The sequence below is a fragment of the Mesoplodon densirostris genome, chromosome X (genome assembly GCF_025265405.1).
Source record: "Mesoplodon densirostris isolate mMesDen1 chromosome X, mMesDen1 primary haplotype, whole genome shotgun sequence".
NCBI lineage: Eukaryota > Metazoa > Chordata > Mammalia > Artiodactyla > Ziphiidae > Mesoplodon > Mesoplodon densirostris.
In genome coordinates this window covers 29,389,893-29,409,987 of record NC_082681.1, presented here as the reverse complement: position 1 = coordinate 29,409,987, position 20,095 = coordinate 29,389,893, and the positions used below count along the sequence as shown (strand labels likewise).

Sequence of the window (20,095 nt, the reverse complement as noted above, 5' to 3'; positions counted from 1 at the left end):
GGCCAAGAGGCACATAAAAAGATGCTCAACATCACTAATTATTAGAGAAATGCAAATCAAAACTACAATGAGGTATCACCTCACAGCGGTCAGAATGGCCATTATCACAAAATCTAGAAACAATAAATGCTGGAAAGAGTGTGGTGAAAAGGGAACCCTCCTGCACTGTTGGTGGGAATGTAAACTGACCACTATGGAGAACAGTATGGAGGTTCCTTAAAAAAACTAAAATAGAACTACCATCTGACCCAGCAATCCCACTACTGGGCATATACCCTGAGAAAACCATAATTCAAAAAGAGACATGTACCACAATGTTCACTGCAGCCCTATTTACAATAGCCAGGACATGGAAGCAACCTAAATGTCCATCAACAGATGAATGGATAAAGAAGATGTGGCACATATATACAATGGAATATTACTCAGTTATAAAAAGAAACAAAATTGAGTTATCTGTAGTGAGGTGGATGGACCTAGAGTCTGTCATATACAGTGAAGTCAGAAAGAGAAAAACAAATACCGTATGCTAACGCGTATATATGAAATCTAAAAAAAAAAAATGGTACTTATGAACCTAGTGGCAGGGCAGGAATAAAGACATACACATAGAGAATGGACTTGAGGACACGGGGGGAGGGGAAAGCTGGGGCGAAGTGAGAGTAGCATCGACATATGTACACTATCAAATGTAAGACAGATAGCTAGTGGGAAACAGCAGCACAGCACAAGGAGATCAGCTCGGTGCTTTTCGACGACCTAGAGGGTGGGATGGGGAGGGTATATGGGGATATATGTACGCATATGGCTGATTCACTTTGTTGTACAACAGAAACTAACACAGAATTGTGAAGCAATTATACTCCAATAAAGATGTATTTTTTTTGAATGGAGAGATATGTGTCCATACTACCCTTGACTAGTTCACTCATGAAACCCCGGCAACAAAAATTTCCTTTATTTGATAAAAATTCTTTGATTTGTTACTAATTTATAACAAATTTCAAAAATGAGAGGGAAAAAACATCTATCTCTACAATGTAAAGAAGCTAAAGGCATTCCTACATAAAATCAAATCTACTCTTGAGGGAAATGAAACTGCTACTTTAAAGTGGCATCTTATGTTTAAAGACAGAAATAGATTAAAGTATATTATTAATGCTTTTTAAAAAATCATCAAAAGCTAGTGTAGTGATAGCTTACATAAGTGATAACTTATTATGATCTAAAAAATTCATGACAACTATTTTTTTAACTCTCTAAAATTGAATACCTAATTATTAGTATCTAATTCATGTTTAGACATATCTCATTTGATACATATTGCAACCCCAAGAGCTAGATAAGGCAAATATTATTACCACGAATCTCTGGCTTAGAAAAGTGACCAGCTTAAGGTCACATTACTAGCAAGTAGCTAGCAGCTCATCCTGATGAAACTAGTTCACCTAATTATCAATTTCTAATGCTTTAATTACTCTGTTTGGGGGACAGCCTTAAATGAAGAATCTGTGGGCAAGGAAGGTTCCAAAGTCAACACATAAAGTAAAAATTACATATACTCACAATTACCCTAAAAAAAAACCCTTATATCATCTATAAAGTATACAGACACATTATCTTTCATTTAAGTCCAACTCAAGACTCTGTTTTTCCCCTCTAATATTAGGAGAAATCACTAAGTGACCATGAGATGTGAACATCAAATAAAGTGACTGGCTTGCATTTAGGGGGCCATGTCACACGAACACAGTTTAAAAACTAGACTAACTGAATGTGGTGAGATACTCTCTAAGACACCTGAGAAACTGAACCAAAATGAAAGAAAAAAATTTCTCCAATTTCACCCTTGCTCCTAGACATACACACTGAGTATTTTGATGGAACAAGTCTGGCCACATTCACATAAACTAAGCACAGGTATGGTGTAATTCCACTGTACTTGATTGACTCCCATACCTTCATCCAAAAGGAATATTAATTTTGAGCTCTAACCCACACAACCAGGTTAGATCTTCAATTTTGAAAAGAAATAAATGGACTGAAGCAGGATCACAGACTCTCCCTCCCCTAATAGCTAACAAAAAACAATAAACATCAAGTCAAAATTCTAAAGTAGCTGTTTCATAAACTAGAGTTTCAGGATCAATGGTATTAAGGTACATTCTCTCCCTAGGAACCCAAATTTTTATTATGAAAAATTTCAAGTTTACATAAAAGTTGAATGGATAGTATACTTATCCATAAACACCTATATATCTACCATGTAGATCCAACAATTAACATTTTGCCTTTTTTTCTTGACCAAAAAAATTGCAGACATGATACTTTATCTCAAAAAAATTCAGTGTACATCTCCTAAGAATAAGGACAGGGACTTCCCTGGTGGTGCAGTGGTTAAGAGTCTGCCTGCCAACGCAGGGGTTCGAGCCCTGGTCCAGGAAGATCCCACATGCCATGGAGCAACTAAGCCCGTGTGCCACAACTACTGAGCCTGCGCTCTAGAGCCCTCGAGCCACAAGTACTGAAGCCCGTGAGCCTAGAGCCCATGCTCCGCAACAGGAGAAGCTACCACAATGAGAAGCCCGCACACCGCAACCAAGAGCAGCCCCTGCTCGCCACAACTAGAGAAAGCCCGCGCACAGCAGCGAAGACCCAACAGAACCAAAAATAAAAATAAATTAATTAAAAAAAAGAAAGAATAAGGACATTCTTCCACATTACCACAATTATCATAATCACAACTATTCCGAATATCACCTAGTACCCAATCTAAGGTATATCCTGACCCTTTGACTCTAGGTTTCTCTAAGCTTTATCTGTGAATCAATTTAGAGCACTTTGGCTCTTTACCAAAGGCCAACATAAGAAATAGCCATATAAAGAGACAGTGAGATAACTGAATTAAGATGACAGAGTGAAGCATAAACACAGAATTTCTCCCCCACAATCCCTAATGCAATGAACAAAGTACGTCTTCCTATTTGTTTTTTTTAATGTCCCAAATTCACCACCAACCAAGCAAAAAAAGAGGAAATTATGCTATTAACTTCAAGGTGATGCACACACAAACACACATAAGATTCTGAACTACAGACAGTGTGGTATGGCGCCTGACCTTAACCCAAACCCCAGAAGTATCGAGCAAGGAAAGTAAGTCAACAAAATCCTTTAGGCAATGTGGCCTGCAAGGTAAATAACCTGAGGAAAAACCCTTGTGAGTAGAAGCCCAGCAGGATTCTGGCTGCTAAGGCTTTCTGTCTCTCAAAGGAACTGTGCTCAGATGGATGAGAGAATCAAACCCCAAGGGAGTTGGATACCCACTTGGTTGGGCATGCCTAGCATAGGATGGGTAACAGGATCTCAGAAGACAAAGCAGAGGTTCCCTAAATGAGGGCTATACTCAGCCTCACTGAGCTTATTCACTCCCCTATTCCAGACCACAGAAAAGATTGAAAAGAGAACCCAATACTCAAACTGTAGCTTGAGGGGAGAAGGACTGGTCATAAATAAGGTAGGAAGGGGGCTTCCCTGGTGGCGCAGTGGTTGAGAGTCCGCCTGCCGATGCAGGGGACATGGGTTCGTGCCGCGGTCCGGGAAGATCCCACATGCCGCAGAGCAGCTGGGCCCGTGAGCCATGGCCGCTGAGCCTGCTCGTCCAGAGCCTGTGCTCCGCAACGGGAGAGGCCACAACAGTGAGAGGCCCGCGTACCAAAAAAAAAAAAAAAAAAAAAGGTAGGAAGGGTGTGAGGATTCACTCACACTGTATCAGAAAGAAGTTGTCCATATTAAGATGAAAAGAAATGCTGTGGCTACTATGGAAATATAAATAGCCTAAAAAAAGCATATAAAAGACAAATGAACTTAGTCTGGAAGAAAGTAGAACACAGAGGACAGACAGAGATTCTCCAAAAGTATCTGCATATTGTCATAGAAAAAGTATTATGAACTCAGTAAGACAAGAAAAGCTTGGATACGAGATACACAGAATGAGATGAAAACAGAGACTGCAGAGATAAAACACCACTGATACAGATATAATTTAAAATAGCAAGGAATTTCAAGAATCGAAAAATTTAGACAACCAATCATTTCTTCAATTTTAGACACACTACATTTGTATAGGCAGTAGGGCATGGTGATTTTGAGCTTGGCCTCTGAAGCCAGACTGCCTGAATTGAACTCGCATATCTGTCCCATACTAGCTGTGTGACCTGGGACGAGTTACTTAACCTAGAGCACAAAAGGCTTGGTAAAGATTAAATGAGCTGATGCATGTAAGGTACTAAAATAGGGCCTGACACAGGGTAAGAGCTCAATATTAGTAATCACTATCAGAAACAACTTAATCCACTAACATCAGCTGGACGCAAAAAAGCACCAAGGAATTCATCTTTATGTGTGTAGGTGCTATCAAAAACATTTAAGTATGTCAGGTGAGCATGTTAAAGCTGTGCTTTATAGTTAAAGAAAATTTTAAAGATAGCAAAACGTGTGCATTCATATAGAAATATTCTATAGAGCCACCTCCCTCTTTTAAGCCTGAAATAAGGACCAAAATTGGTTAATATACTAGAACAGTTCTCAAAGTTTGCTCTTTGGATCAGTAGCACCTGGAAACATGTTAGAAAGGCAAATTCTCAGGTCCCACCCAGACCTACTGAATCAGAAACTGAGGATGGAGCCCAACAATCTGTATTTTAAGAAGACCCCCAGGTGATCCTGATGCATGTAAAGTTTGAGGTTCACTGTACTCGATAGTCCTATACTACATACCTCAAATTTCAGAAATACATAACCACATACACATACACACACACAATCAGACATAAATGATTTCAAATAACTATAGGCTGAAAAGACTATTCTGTTAAGTGATATCTAACACAAGCTATTTTTTAAATATGCATAATTTATATATACAAGCCAACCTCAAGCTTATGAATGAGAGATTTGTTAAAGATTTGTTCATTGTAAATACATTATTTGGAACTAAGGTCATATTCCCCCTTCAGAAGCAATCTTATAAACTCGGGTTAAATTCCTAGCTAGGCAACATAAGCCTTTTAAACCTACAAACACATAATGATTTGTTATAGTGAAATGTTTCTAGGGTAAAAAAAAATGAACCAAAATTCTAAGTCAGAGCATTGGAAAGATTCACTTTTCCTACCACAACCTTAGCAATGAGAGAAGACAGACTTCTTCCCACACTGGGATCAAAATAAACTTTTTCTGCTTCCCTTCTGCCCTTCTACCTCTGCAAAAATAGAGACTAGAGTTAGGGGCAGGCACCAGACACAATTGTGATAGAACAGAGATAAAGGAGGGCTGCAATGGAGATGGCAGAGTGGAAGAGTAACAGCTTTAGCACCTGTGTATCTTGATAACAATATTGTATCTGTATATGTTTATACATATGTCTGTATACGGGACTTCTACAAGTTTGATGTTTGGTCTCCTGCTTACAAGTTTATGATACTTGTAACCAAAGAAAGAATTTCAGAACAAGAGATCTGAACATTAAGATTTTTAATGAAAAAGAATAGCATAAAAAAACCAGAATACCATTAGTGGGTAAAAGTAAGATGAGAAAGAGGCTGTTTACATTGTCTCAAAGTATCTCCCCACAGGATACATATTAACAACAAAGAGAAAAAGAATAACTACACTGGAGAAACCTGGCAGCCCTCACCTTAACCAAGTGATCCATGTTAACATCACCAGTAATGGGACAAATTGACTTCACATGCTTCCCAATACGATGCAATGGGAAAAACAAGTACTAGTTAACATGACATCCCTTTCAGACGATAAGGATCAAGATAATGAAATACTGTTATACTTCTTTTTTTATACGGATATATGCTATATAATAAATATTATGTATAGTAATGAACTACTTAGCAGATTTCTTCAGCATACCTTTACACAATATAAATTTGTTAACGTTAAAAAAAATGTACCTACCAGCTAAGTATTTAAAGCCAAATCAAACATCTCAGGTCTCAAGTGATTAATACACAACAGTTGTTAAATTTTCTATATAGTTACTGTAGTCAAAAATTAAAATTAGGTGCAATCGCCAAACACTAGAGAAAACTGCATTTGTGCTTGTAAGAATTTCTAGATTCTTTTGCTTACGTTGCTTTACAATTGAAAAGAAATTGTGTATTCTTTTCGGCTTTAAGACCTTGGTTAGGCAAAGATCTCTTAGAACACAAAGAGCAAACTATAAAAGAGAAGTTCTATTAAATTGGAATCAATCAAAATTTTAAATTTTTGCTTTCAAAAGACAGTAAACAAAATGACAAGGCAAATCAGACTGAGAATAAAAGACAACTGAATTTAAAATGGGCAAGAGGGACTTCCCTGGTGGCGCAGAGGTTGGGAGTCTGCCTGCCGATGCAGGGGACACGGGTTCGTGCCCTGGTCCGGGAAGATCCCACATGCCGCGGGGCGGCTGGGCCCGTGAGCCATGGTCACTGAGCCTGCGCGTCCGGAGCCTGTGCTCCGCAACGCGAGAGGCCACAACAGTGAGAGATCCACGTACCGCAAAAAATAAATAAATAAATAAAAATAAAATAAAATGGGCAAGAGATTTGAATAGACATTTCAACAACGATGATTACAAATGGCAAATAAGGGCATGAAAAGATGCTCAACATCACTTATCAACAGGGAAATGTAAATTAAAAGCACACAAGATAGCACTACACACCCATTAGAATGACTAAAATTTAAAAGACTGACAACACCAAGTGTTGATGAGGATGTAGAGCAAATGGAAGTCATATACATTGCTCCCAGGAATGCAAAATGGTACACATATGTTGGAAAAGTTTGACAAAAAGTTAAACATACACTTACCCATATGGCCCAGCAATCCCATTCCTGGGGAAACAAAAACATATGCACCCCCCCAAAAAAGACTTGTACAAGAATATCCATAGCAGCTTTATTTATAATAGCCCCCAACTAGAAACAACCCAAATGCCCATCAACTGGTGAATGGATAAACTCTGCTATATCTATATAATGAGATATTACACAGCAATAAAGAACTACTGACATGTGCAACAACTGAAATGACTCTCAAAAGCATTAAGTGGAAGAAACCAGACAAAAAAAAGAGTACATTCTATACTATCCCATTTATGTGAAGTTCTAGAAAAAGCAAAACCACAGTGACAGAAAGCCTACCAGTGGTTGCCAGGAACCAGCAATGAAGGGAGGGAACTGATGGCAAAGGGGCAAGAGGGAACTTGCTGGGATGATGAAAATATCCTACATCACGATTGTGGTGGTGGACACACAACTGTATACATCTGTCAAAACTCATCAAATTGTACACTTAAAATTGGTGAGGTTTATTGTATGTAAATTATAACTCGAAGCTAATTTTAAAAAATAATAAGCCAAACATGGAAGCAACCTAAGTGTCCATCAACAGATGAATGGATAAAAAAGATGTGGTGTGTGTATGTGTATATATTTATATATATATATCTATATAGATATATATATGTGTGTGTATATATATATCTATATAGATATAGATATAGATATACACACACACACATACACACACAATGGAATATATCACTCAGCCATAAAAAAGAATGAAATAATGCCATTTGCAGCAACATGGATGGACCCAGAGATTACCATACTAAGCGAAGTAAGTCAGACAGAGAAAGACAACTATATGATATCACTTATATGTGGAATCTAAAAAGATGATGCAAATGAACTTATTTACAAAACAGAAACAGACTCACAGGCATAGAAAGCAAACTTATAGTTACCAAAGGGGAAGGGGGAGGAGGGATAAATTGGGAGTATGGGATTAACAGATGCACACTAGCATATATAAAATAGACAAACAATAAGGATTTACTGTATAGCACAGGGAACTATATTCAATATCTTGTAATAAACTATAATGGAAAAGAATCCAAAAAAAGGAATATATATATATATATATATACACACATATATATGTAGAGCCAAATCACTTTGCTCTACATCTGAAACTAACACAATATTGTAAATCAACTATACATCAATAAAAAAAATAATAACATAAAGTTACCCTTGTGGTAAGTGATTAGAAAGGCATTTAAGGAAAACTCTGGGGTGCTAGTACTGTTCTATTTCTTGATCTAAATGGTGGATACATGGGTGTTTAGTTTGGAAAATGTTACTGAGCTGTACAATTATGGTTTGTGTGCCTTCTGTATTATGTTTTATTTTAATAAAAAGTTTACTAAAAAAAGTAAAAGAATGGATCCTGAACAGTCTGAGGTTGAAGGGACTTCACACAAATAATGGCAATGATTCAAAACTGCAGCCAAGAAAACAACTGAGCAGAAGAAAAGCAAGAGGAAAGAATGTTGAATTAACCACTATTTATAAGGGGATTCAAAAAGCAATCACATGTCCAAAGCATATTTTCCTATCTGGAGGACTTGACTAATAATCTGGCTGGATTTAAGTTTTTATATATAAATGGTTGGGACACAACTGATTTTCCCCAAACCTTACTCAACATAACCTTTTCTTAAGTTTACTTTCTTTTTATTTCTAGGGAATATACTCAGAACAGTTTCATTCCATAATTTAGTTTTCTGCTTGGAAGAAAAAAAATCTTACTAACCTCCTTCATAAATGACTTGCCTATCCGCACCACTTTTGCGAATAAAATGGGATCGTGAGAAAGGTGAGGACCAAGGTAACAGAACATATTGAAGACGTCTCTCCTCAAATCTTCAAAGCTCTCTGCTTGTTTTGGTGCTTTCTTATTTTGCAAAGCATTAACAGGTGAGCCTTTAGCACCTTTAGGAACGCCAACTCTACAAAAAGAAGGAAAATTTATATATATATAACTATACAATACCCCATTTTAAGTTAACACAGTCATATTAATCAGTAAGTAAAACTTTTCTTGCTTATATTTGCTTTCTCTATTTCAACTGTGCCTAACTTCATTATACCAAATAACTTAACTGGTAGAAAAAGACAAAAACAATATTCATTTGAAAAAAAAATCAGAGCTTAAGAGACTGTTTCAAATTAACTGCATAAGAAAAGGAAATCAGAGAAATGCAGATTCCAAATTAACATTTAACATACACCATATGAATTTGTTTTTAGTTAAATTTGGCCAATATCAGGAATCTGGATATGGGAATGGGGAACAAGGGATGGACCTCAGAGACACAAAGATGAAACAGAAAAATATGGATATAACAACACTGATTCAAGTTAATAAACATTTCTCAATCTGGCTTCCACTACCTAGACTGAATATGAGGTAGGTGGTGGTAGGGAAGGTGAGCAGCATAATGAAAGAGGGTGTGTCACACTAAAAAGGACAGCATGCCCAGAGTTCTCACCTGCGGAGCAGGTGTCCCGCTGTGGAGTCACAGGGGTCACTCTCTGAGAAGAAGCCTTCATGGTCCACAGCCCAGGTGGCACTGAAGGCAGCAGCCAGCAGCTATGCACGAGTCACAAGGCTGGGGCTTTTGAGGCAGGCTCTGATCTGTGGGGCTGAAGCCAGAGCTGCTGCCAGTACTGCTCCTAAGTATCCTGCAAGTAGGCTGAGGGCTAGCGGACTGGTCGACACAGTAACTAGGGATGATGAGAGAGGCTGCACTACCAATTTCCAGGACAGCAGCCTATATGCCAGGAGAGATAAGGCAAGCAGAGAGGCAAAGTCCTCACTCAGAGCCACTCAACCCAGGATAGAGGAAAATTACACTAAGTAAAAACCTTAGGAATTCTCTGCCCCCCAAGAGAGGAGGAAAAGTCAAAAACAGAATGGAGTTTTCACTCTCAGTGGAGCAAACCCAACCTAGAAGTCTAACATACAGTTTTTAGACAACACTGCAGCACAAATTCTGCAACACCTGGTCTAGATGATAGGACACAAGTCACTGATTAATACCTGCCAAACTGATATGCTCTGTGAATAGTTCTTATCTTCTGATAAAACATACTAAAATATACGCTTGGTTTGAGAAGACAAGATAATATGCAGATTTTTTTTGTAGTCCTAAACTATTTCTACCTCAATTAGTAAAGCACACAGTAACATACCTTCGGTAGAGAGGCTCAATAGTTATATGAATAAGCTTGCAAATAGCAAGGGCTATTAGTTTATGTGAAGCTGCATAGTATGGAGGCATCTGATCCATAATGTTCTGTGCATGCTGCCAATCACCAATCTTTAACAAGGCTTCCAACAAACCAAGTTTTTGGTTGTCAGGTGGCTAAAAAGGAATAATTACAGCAAAGATACTCAGAATACAGACACCAATAAATCTTTATATATTTTTCATATAAAAAATTAAGCCAAACAATAAAACAATGTATGTCAACAACAGCTGCCATTCATGGGAACTGCAACAGTATTTTCCTGAAAGTACAATTAAGTTTTTTAGTGATTGGAAAAAAACAATAGGATCTGCTTTTTCATTTAGCAGCCAAAGCATGACAGTTTATAGACTTGGAATTAAATTAGGTCCTACTTAATGTTTTATTGTGACACAAGGAACTAGAATTCATTCATCTTTGAGAATTCCTTTAGGACTTGAGAGACATTAATACACAGAACACAAATATAGTCAATACGTGTGTTATCTTATTTAGAATACACTCTGAAGTTTATATAAGAAAAAACATTGCAGGGCCTCCCTGGTGGCGCAAGTGGTTGAGAGTCCGCCTGCCGATGCAGGGGATGCGGGTTCGTGCCCCGGTCTGGGAGGATCCCATATGCCGCGGAGCGGCTGGGCCCGTGAGCCATGGCCGCTGAGCCTGCGCGTCCGGAGCCTGCGCGTCCGGAGCCTGTGCTCCGCGATGGGGGAGGCCACAACAGTGAGAGGCCCGCATACCGCAAAAAAAAAAAAAAAAAAAAAAAAAAAAAAAAAAAAAAAAAACATTGCAGCCTCTTTTGGGAAGGTGCCAATCAGATTAAAAACAAAACCACCTTTGCAAATTTGTATTCCAAAAACCAGGTTTCACCACAATCAAAACTAAGAAATTATCCTTCCATAAGTTGATTAACCATCACAAGTTAAATTTCGTAATTCTAAATCCAGAAGACAATGTTAATTATATCAGAATAAACTATATACCTTCTCCACTTTCTCCTCTTCTTTTTCCTTTTCTTTCTCTCGTTCGTCAATTTTATCGGAAGACAGTACAACCATTGTAAGTTTTCTAACAATCTGCTTAGCTTCTACAATTTCTCGTTTGTGTTCATCCATAATGCAATTATCAGCTGGAAGAAGCTAAAAATGGTTCATTAAAATTTCAAAAAAAAGCTAATACTATTTGCACATACAAAATGCAAACACTATCTACTCTCTATTGATAAAACTAAATAAGAAGCCTGGCCTATTTATGACCATAATTTCCCTTCTAAATAGGTCGCTCTCCATTATTTTCATATAACCTGACAGGATTAAGTACCTGAATTTTGTACACCTTTTAAACTCAGGCAGCAATTCAAAGTTTCATCTCTTCTGTCTGTCAGAGGTCCTAAATTAATATAATACTACAACAGTGATGCTTACCGTTGAATTTATTAGTTTACCCAAGAAAATGTGTACCTGTTCCATTAAAAATATCACAGATTTCCCCTTTAAAGGCCAAACTCCGAATTAAATAAAGTACTACATACGGATCCAATTTGGGAGAGGTAAACTACTGATTGACATAAAGGGACAAAGTTGATTCCTCTAAATGAAAAATTTCTTGGGACTGACATATATACACTAATATGTATAAAATAGATAATAAGAACCTGCAAAAAAGAAAAAGATTATACTTATGGGTATAGCTCTCAGAGCAGCCCTGATAATTTATACGGGTTTCCTTTATTATTGCTTGCTTCTGTTGTCATGCTTAGAAAATACACACATTTTCTTCTAGTTATAAAAAAAACAACTCTACAAACTCCATTAAATTTCCATGGGATCTAGAAATAAACTTTCCATATCTATAAAAAAAATAAGTAAAAAAATAAATGAAAAATCTCAAGTCAAAAAATTATGAACAGCTTGACATCTCACTTTTCATTTTCTAGATACCTATTTGACTTAAGTCACAAACTAGTTTCTAGTTTATTACAAAAGAAAAGGTAATATGTGGATAGTTGACCCTCCATTATGAACAAAGGATCCAGTATCTCAAGTTCAGCCATATCGTATGAGTGGAAGATGGCTAATGTGGACATTTCATAAAATAACCTAGACACATAACCAATAAACCATTACTTAGTAGCTTTTGCTAGGCACTATGGTGAGCTATAAAAGAAGCATTCCTGTCCCTAGAAATGCATAATCTATTTCAGTAGCTAAGTCTAATGCAAAGTAAACAATCAGTAAATAATAAAAGGAGACACAGTGAAATATTAAACTACATACTACAGACCTTATCCCATTAATCAAAAAAGGGGAGTGGGAGAAAATGCATTATGGACTGGTACAAGGAGGTAAATGAGGCTTTTTCTCATTCTTTATTCTCTCCACTGGCAATCAAACCCATTTTTATTGCTTTACTTATATATCTATCACATATCTACCACAGGTCCTCATCTTTTACCTAGTCTATCTACTGCAATTGCCTCTAAAATCTCCAATTACAATGGGTTAAATCTAAGTTTTTAATTATAGTTCTCTCAATTTCTAGTCTTCTGTATTTTGAGAATATGTTATTAGGTGTATATAAAGGTACAATGATTATATCTTCCCAGTAAACAGAACTTTATTATTATAAAGTGACTATCTCTATTTCATCTGACAATAATAATTTCCCTAGTATATTTTTCCCACCATTTTACTTTCAACCTTTCTTTGTCCTTAGGTTTTAGATGTCTCACGTAAACAATAAACTGGTTTTTAATCCCATGTGAAAATCTCTGTCACCTTAACAGGAACACTTAGTCTGCTTATATTTAAAGTTAAATAGAGTTGTAAAATAAATAAATAAATAAATAAAAATAAAATAAAGGAGACTCCAATCTAAAAAAAAAAAAAGTTAAACTGAAAAATATCAGTAATAAATCTATCATCATTTTTGTACTTTCCATTTGTCCTGCCAGTCTACACTTGCCTATAAACTCATACCTACGTCTTCAGATTCTCCTTTTTCTGACCAATTTTCCATGTTTTCAGTTTGTACATCCCTTCTCTACTCTAAATCTTGAATGGCTCTCTACTATCAACAAGAAAAAAAAATCCAAACTCCTTACACCATGGCACTTAACAACCCTTCACAGTTTGGTCCCCAACCTAATTCTTTCTCCCTCCTCCTTTCTCCTACATACCACCCTAGGCTCCAACCACTCTGAGCTTCCTGCTGTTCCCCTAAGGTGATAGTGAAGCCTTTTCAAACCTCCTGCCTTTAAATTAGGTTAATTCTACCTACAAAGCTTCCCACCTTTTAAGCCTGGCCAACACCTACTCATCTATCAAGTTCCCAGTTCAACATCAGTAGTTTGGAAAAGCCTTCCAGAATCCCCCCAAGACAGAGATGGTCACTATCTATTCCGGGCCCTCACAGCACTTTGTGAATACTTCCAATAAAGTACTTATTGTATAATGCAAAATGTTTTCTCCCTTGCTAGACTATGACTGCTTCCAAGGTAGTGATCAAGTTTCATTCAACTCTGTAACCACAATATGCAATGACAGGCAAGGAAGTGATTTCAAAGGCGGTGAAGATGATGTCAGCTTTGGACAGTTCATGGATAGCCTAATGCACAACAATAAAACAGGAATTTCTATGTTACCAACCTAGTGTTTTCAAACTGACAGGCTAAGCTGTTGCTAAACTAGAGATCATAAATCATAATCACATACACACTCCTCTAAATCCTAGATCCAGCAATAAAAGCACAATACCAGTCATTTATTACCCAGTAAAAACACAAAAGAAGCCATTTTTTAAAAAGTATACGAAAAGTTCCCCATTCATACTGAATGCCTAAACTTAACATTTGGGTGAGAAGTAAGAACTATGTAGGTAATCTCATATTTCCCCTAATTTGTGTATAACACAGAAGTCTAAAACCACATTGATTAGAACTTGGCCTCACTCTCCATGAGGTATGCCTTGACGACAATTAAGAACTTTAACTTCAGGGCTTCCCTGGTGGCGCAGTGGTTGAGAGTCCGCCTGCCGATGCAGGGGACACGGGTTCGTGCCCCGGTCTGGGAAGATCCCACATGCCGCGGAGCGGCTAGGCACGTGAGCCATGGCCACTGAGCCTGCACGTCCAGAGCCTGTGCTCCACAATGGGAGAGGCCACAACAGTGAGAGGCCCGCGTACCGCAAAGAAAAAAGAACTTTAACTTCATAGCCAACCTTGAATTCTGTAACGGTGACAAAAGGTATTTCATTTCCATGGTTCCAATGAACTAAATTCATTCGCTTTATAAAGTAAACACAAAGCAGTAATGCAATAGGGCTTCAAAAATTAAGACTTGAGAGCCTAGAACCAATCTTGGAGTGCTATATATGGCTGCCTACTCCTCTTCCCCACCCCTGGGACGAACAACCAAATATTCTCAGCAGCCCACTGGACTTACATGTACATAAAGATCATCTAAATCAATAAGATTAAATTGTAGAAGTACTGCTGCAACTCTGTACAAAGATGAAGGAGTCTCTCCATTTGGTTCCTTGAAAAACACAAAAAAAGTTTCTATTTAGTACCTAAAGTACAACTAAAATCATATCCATTTATCTACCAATAATTAAGAACAATTAGATCAAATAACTCTAGGTCAACAATAAGCTTCATTGCTCTTCCTGATCATAAATAACATCCAAATTCAGGACAAAGATAATTATGTGAATATCCCTTTCCACACTGGCACATCTGATGAACACAAGGAAAGCAGTTTCAAAAATGGACACATTTTACAATACATGCTGATATTTGAATAAAATCTGAAACTTGATCAGAATGAGATTTTATACTGCATAATATCTAGTTTGGGTTTGTTTATATGTATGTTTTCTTAACTTGGTTTTTCAAGTACTTCTCAGTGGAGATGCAGATAGATAAGACTGACAAATCTGGAAGTACGGAACCATCTGTGTCTGCTTTATACTTTTCTACCTATTCTTTTATTTCTTGGGGTTTATGCTAAGTATATCTGCTTGTCAGCTGATTTCCCCTTCAAAACAGGTGTCTACAGGGAGATCAGCTCGGTTCTTTGTGACCGCCTGGAGGGGTGGGATAGGGAGGGTGGGAGGGAGACGCAAAAGGGAGGGGATATGGGAACATATGTATATGTATAACTGATTAAATTTGTAAAAAAAAAAAAAAAAAAAAAAAAAAAAAAAAAAAAAACAGGTGTCTATACGTAATACACATGAATAATTCAACATTTTAAACAAGGAATGGCCAAGTCCAGGTCAGCCCTATGGACCCTATGGAGAAACAGAAGGATCTCTGAATGCTATCAAGAAGACTTTTCCCTTATTTTTAAACTGCTTGGGGTCAGATGAATAGAAGAATGACGTGCGGACAACTAGCAATTATTAAATGGCAAAATGCAAATAAAAAGCAAACAGTGACAATACATTATGTTCTGCTTCTACCCAACACTGAAAATGAGATCTTTGTAAGTAAGCCCCCCCACAATTGTGACAGGTGTTATGTACATAATATATGAAGCTAATGAAACTAATAGATGTCATATAAAAAAGGCATTGTTTCACTGTAATTTTTAAGACAGATAAGTCTTCAACTTAGCAATAGTTTGATTCTAAATGTTTTTTAAGTGGTTATTTAGTATCAAAACATTTTCCCATTAAAAACAAATGGTGGGGCTTCCCTGGTGGCGCAGTGGTTGAGAGTCCACCTGCCGATGCAGGGGACATGGGTTCGTGCCCCCGTCCGGGAGGATCCCACATGCCACGGAGTGGCTGGGCCCGTGAGCCATGGCCGCTGAGCCTGCGTGTCTGGAGCCTGTGCTCCACAACGGGAGAGGCCACAACAGTGAGAGGCCCGCGTACCGCAAAAAAAAAAAAAAAAAAAAAAATGGTGGTCACACTTTTGGAGCAAACCCACAAAAGCTCACTACCTGACTTGAATCCACCAGGAATATTCTCATTTTTCCCATTATCTCTGTTTAAATGAGTCACAAGAAGCCCCCGACTCTCAGGACAAATGTCAACTCCCGTAAACAGATCTTCCTATTGCTCTGCACAATCCCTGTTCTGTCCTATCCTACCTATCCATAGCATTCTTAAAAAACTTCCATGGAATCCTCTGGAATTCATGATCCATCCTCAGCAACCCCCCCCATATCCTGAACCTCTCCTCTAAATATATCCTCTAAACCTCTCCTCCCCCCTTCACCTTGACACTTGAACAAAGACTAGACTCACTAGGAACACCACTCCCACTGTAACCCAGTCAAGTGGTGGCTATTTTCCCCAGACCCCTCACACTACTAGGCCTGGAGATGGGGTATGAATCATCTTTGCTTTTTATAGTTGTTTTCAGACTATTCTCCCTCCATGCTCCCTAAAGCCCACCCAGCTCTGAATTTCCTATCACTCACTATCCCTCACTATTGCTGTGATCTAGTTTCATCTGTGATCTAGTTTCATTCTGCTGTGGTCAAAGAAGATATTTTGTATGATTTCAATGTCACAGATGTATTCAGACTTGTTTTGTGGTCTAATATAAGGTCTATCCTGGAGGATGTTCCATGTGTACTCAGGAAGAATGTGTAATCTATTGTTGTTGGGTGGAGTGTTCTATATATGTCTGTTAAGTCTGACTGGTTTACAGTGTTGTTCAAGTCCTCTATTTCCTTATCTTTTGTCTAGTTGTTCTATCCATTAATGAGAGTGAGGTATGGAAATATCCAACAGTTATTGTAGAACTGTCTATTTCTCCTTTCAATTCTGTTAATCTTTGCTTCATATATTTTAAGGCTCTGTTTGGTGCATATACATTTATTAACTGTTGTGTGTTACGTTCTTGATAGGTTGACCCTTTTATCAATACATAATGCCTTTTGTTATCTAGTATACAAAATTTTGTCTTAAAGTCTATATAGCCACCCCAGCTCTCTCCTGGATACTATTTGCATGGGGTATCTATTTCCATACTTTCACTTTCAACATATTTATATCTTTGGATCTTAAAGTAAGTCTCTTATAGATAACATATAGTTGAATCATGCTTTTTTTTCCCTCTCATTTTATTACAATGAATTTTAACAGTACAGAAAAGTTGCGTGACCTTGGTGGGTCTGGATCATGCTTTGTCATATATTCTGCCAAACTCTGCTCTTTAGTTACAAAGCTTAACCCATTTACATTTAAATAATTAGTGACAAAGAAGGACTTCCACCATTTTGTTATTTGTTTTCTATATGTCTCATATTATTTTTTGTTTCTCATTTCCTCCATTACTGTCTTTTTTTGTAGTGTGCTATTTTGATTCCCTTCTCCTTTCCTCTTCTATTTATTTTTTAAAGTATTTTCTTAGTGGTTATCTTGAATCTTACAATTAACACTTTAAACTTATAATAACCTATTTTGAATTAATATCAATTTAGCTTCATTTTTTTTTTGGCCATATAGCATGGCATGTGGGATCTGAGTGCCCTGACCAAGGATCGAACTCGCGTCCCCGGCACTGGAAGCATAGCATCTTAACTACTGGACCACCAGGGAAGTCCAAACTTAGCTTCAGTATTATACAAAAACTCTGCACCTATAAATGTCTATCCCTCCCCCTTTTATATTGTTATACATTGTGTGCCAATTAGATTTATAATTGTTGTTTTATTCCTTTGTCTTTTAAATCATATAAGTAAAAAGGAGGAGCTACAAACCAAAAAAATACAGTAATACTGGCTTTTATATTTACTTATGTAGTTACCTTAATCGGTGTTCTTTATTTCTTCATATGACTTCAAGTTACTGTTTAGTGTCCTCTCATTTCAGCCCAAAGGACTCCCTTTAGCATTTCTTGTAGGGTAGGTCTACCAGCAACGAACTCTCCCCACTTTTGTTTACCTTGGAATATCATAATCTCTCATTTTTGAGGGATAGTTTTGTTGGATATAGAATTATTGGTTTCATTCTTTCAGCATTTTATATATGCCATCCCACTGCCTTCTGAAGAGAAATCAGCTGTCAATCTCATTGAGGATCTCTTGTATGCAATGGGCCACATCTGTTTTGCTGCTTTCAAGATTCTCTTTGTCTTTCAACAATTTGACTATAATGTGTCTCAGTGTGGATCTCTGGTGAGTTTATCCATCTTGGTGTTCCTAGAGTTTCTTAGATGTGTAGATTCATATATTTCATCAAATTTGGGAAGGTTCCGACCATTACTTTCTCAAATACACTTTCTGTCCTTTTCTCTCTCTCCTCTGCCTCTGGGACTCCATAATGTACATATTGGTACACATTTTTTTGTTTTTTTGTTTTTGGCCGCCCGCACAGCTTGCAGGATCTTAGTTCCCCAATCAGGGACTGAACCCAGGACCACAGCAGTGAAAGCGCCAAGTCCTAACCACTGAACCACCAGGGAACTCCCCACATATTGGTACACTTGATGGTGTCCTATAGGTCTCTGTTCATTTTTCTTCATTCTTTTCTGTTTCTGCTCCTTTCAACCTCAATTAACTTATCAAGTTGTCTAATTGTTTCTTCAGCCTTCTCAAATCTGCTGTTGTACCCATCTAGTGAATTTTCATTTCAGTTACCACACTTTTTGGCTCCAGAATTTGTTTGGTTCCTTTTTTTTTAATAATTTCTGTATTTTCTATTGATATTCTCTGTCTGGTGAGACAGTGCTTTCCTGGTTTTCTTTGGTTCTTTTCCCATGGTATCCTATAGATAATAAGCATATTTAGGACTGTTGATTTAAATTATTTATCTAGGATGTCCATTGCCTGGGCTTCCTCAGGGACAGTTTCTATTAATTTCCTTTTTCTTATGAATGACCCTTACTTTGTTTCTTTGCGTAACTCATTATTTCTTGCAGAATATTGAACATTTTGAATACTGTGCAGCAACTCTGAAAATCAGCTCCTGCCCCCTCTGTGGGATTTGTTGATGCTGCTTACTGTGGTTTATTGTTGTTTGTTTAGTGACTTCTCTAAACTCATTTTGTAAAGTCTGTACTATTATTGTGTGTGGCCATTGAAATCTGTTTCGTTTTAGCTTAGTGGTCAGCTAGCGTTTGGCATTTCTTAAAGGCCTGAAGAGAAAAAAGAAAAAAATACTCTTCCAGTCTTTGCACATTGGCTCTATGTTAGGGCACTCCTCAACACTTAGCTGGGCCATTTACAATTCTGCCTTAGTCTTCACTTCCTGCTTGTGTAGAGCCCGAAGGCCAGCCAGAGGAAAAAGCTTAGGGTCTTCTCAGCCCTTTCCTGAGCATGCATCCAGTTCTGGGCATGTGCTTGGCCTTTTTTTTTTCTGATTCCGTGGTACATACAGGAACTTTCCTAAAGCCCTTATTCCCCTGTGTATCTCCTTATCCAACTTCTTCCTTCCCAGGCTTTCAGTCTCTCTATTGCTTGTCTGACTGTTGTCTCTTACTCCAGACTGCTAAAGTCAATAGTTGTGTCTTCAAATGTTTTTGGCAAAAGCCACCCCAGCCCTAGGGATGCTCCCAATCAGGCAAAAAAAAAAAGACAGGCCCTTGCACCAGTCCTTCAGGTAGCAGCCAGACAGGCTGAATTCTTTGAAAACAATTCTTTATATCCTCTGGCATTAGCAATCTGTACTAGGAGTGCACGCTTCTATCTTCACAGCCACCATCAATCTGGGTGTGAGGGATAGTAGGCAGGCAATTTAAAATATCACAGTGCTCTCTCACCCCAAACAGCAGCTTCTTTCTTCACCAAACCTTTCCTTAGTTGTTTTAAGTTTTTACTAAATTCCAGAGTTCTGTAAAAGTCGATTCAGTTTTTTGCCAGTTCATTAGTTGTTTTCATGAAGGGACAGAGCTCTGGAGTTCTCTACTCTGCCACTTTTAGTTATGTCCCATTGTTGTCATCTGTGGACTCCTGGGTCACTGTCCTTCACTTGGCAATGAATG

The 20,095-nt window shown here is 37.7% G+C and overlaps 1 protein-coding gene across 9 annotated transcripts in view; it reads right to left on the bottom strand.

Annotated features, from left to right (window-relative positions):
- Positions 1-20,095, bottom strand: part of THOC2 (THO complex subunit 2) — a 115,036-nt gene that overhangs the window by 52,914 nt on the left and 42,027 nt on the right. For 8 of the 9 annotated variants that reach the window (XM_060086255.1, XM_060086258.1, XM_060086256.1 and 5 more), the window contains 4 exons: positions 14,598-14,690; positions 11,139-11,294; positions 10,102-10,274; positions 8,660-8,855 (listed from right to left, as the gene is read on the bottom strand). In XM_060086255.1, the coding sequence (XP_059942238.1) occupies positions 8,660-8,855; positions 10,102-10,274; positions 11,139-11,294; positions 14,598-14,690 (618 nt within the window). The remainder of the gene's footprint in view (positions 1-8,659; positions 8,856-10,101; positions 10,275-11,138; positions 11,295-14,597; positions 14,691-20,095) is intronic. The other variant, XM_060086262.1, reaches the window with a different exon arrangement.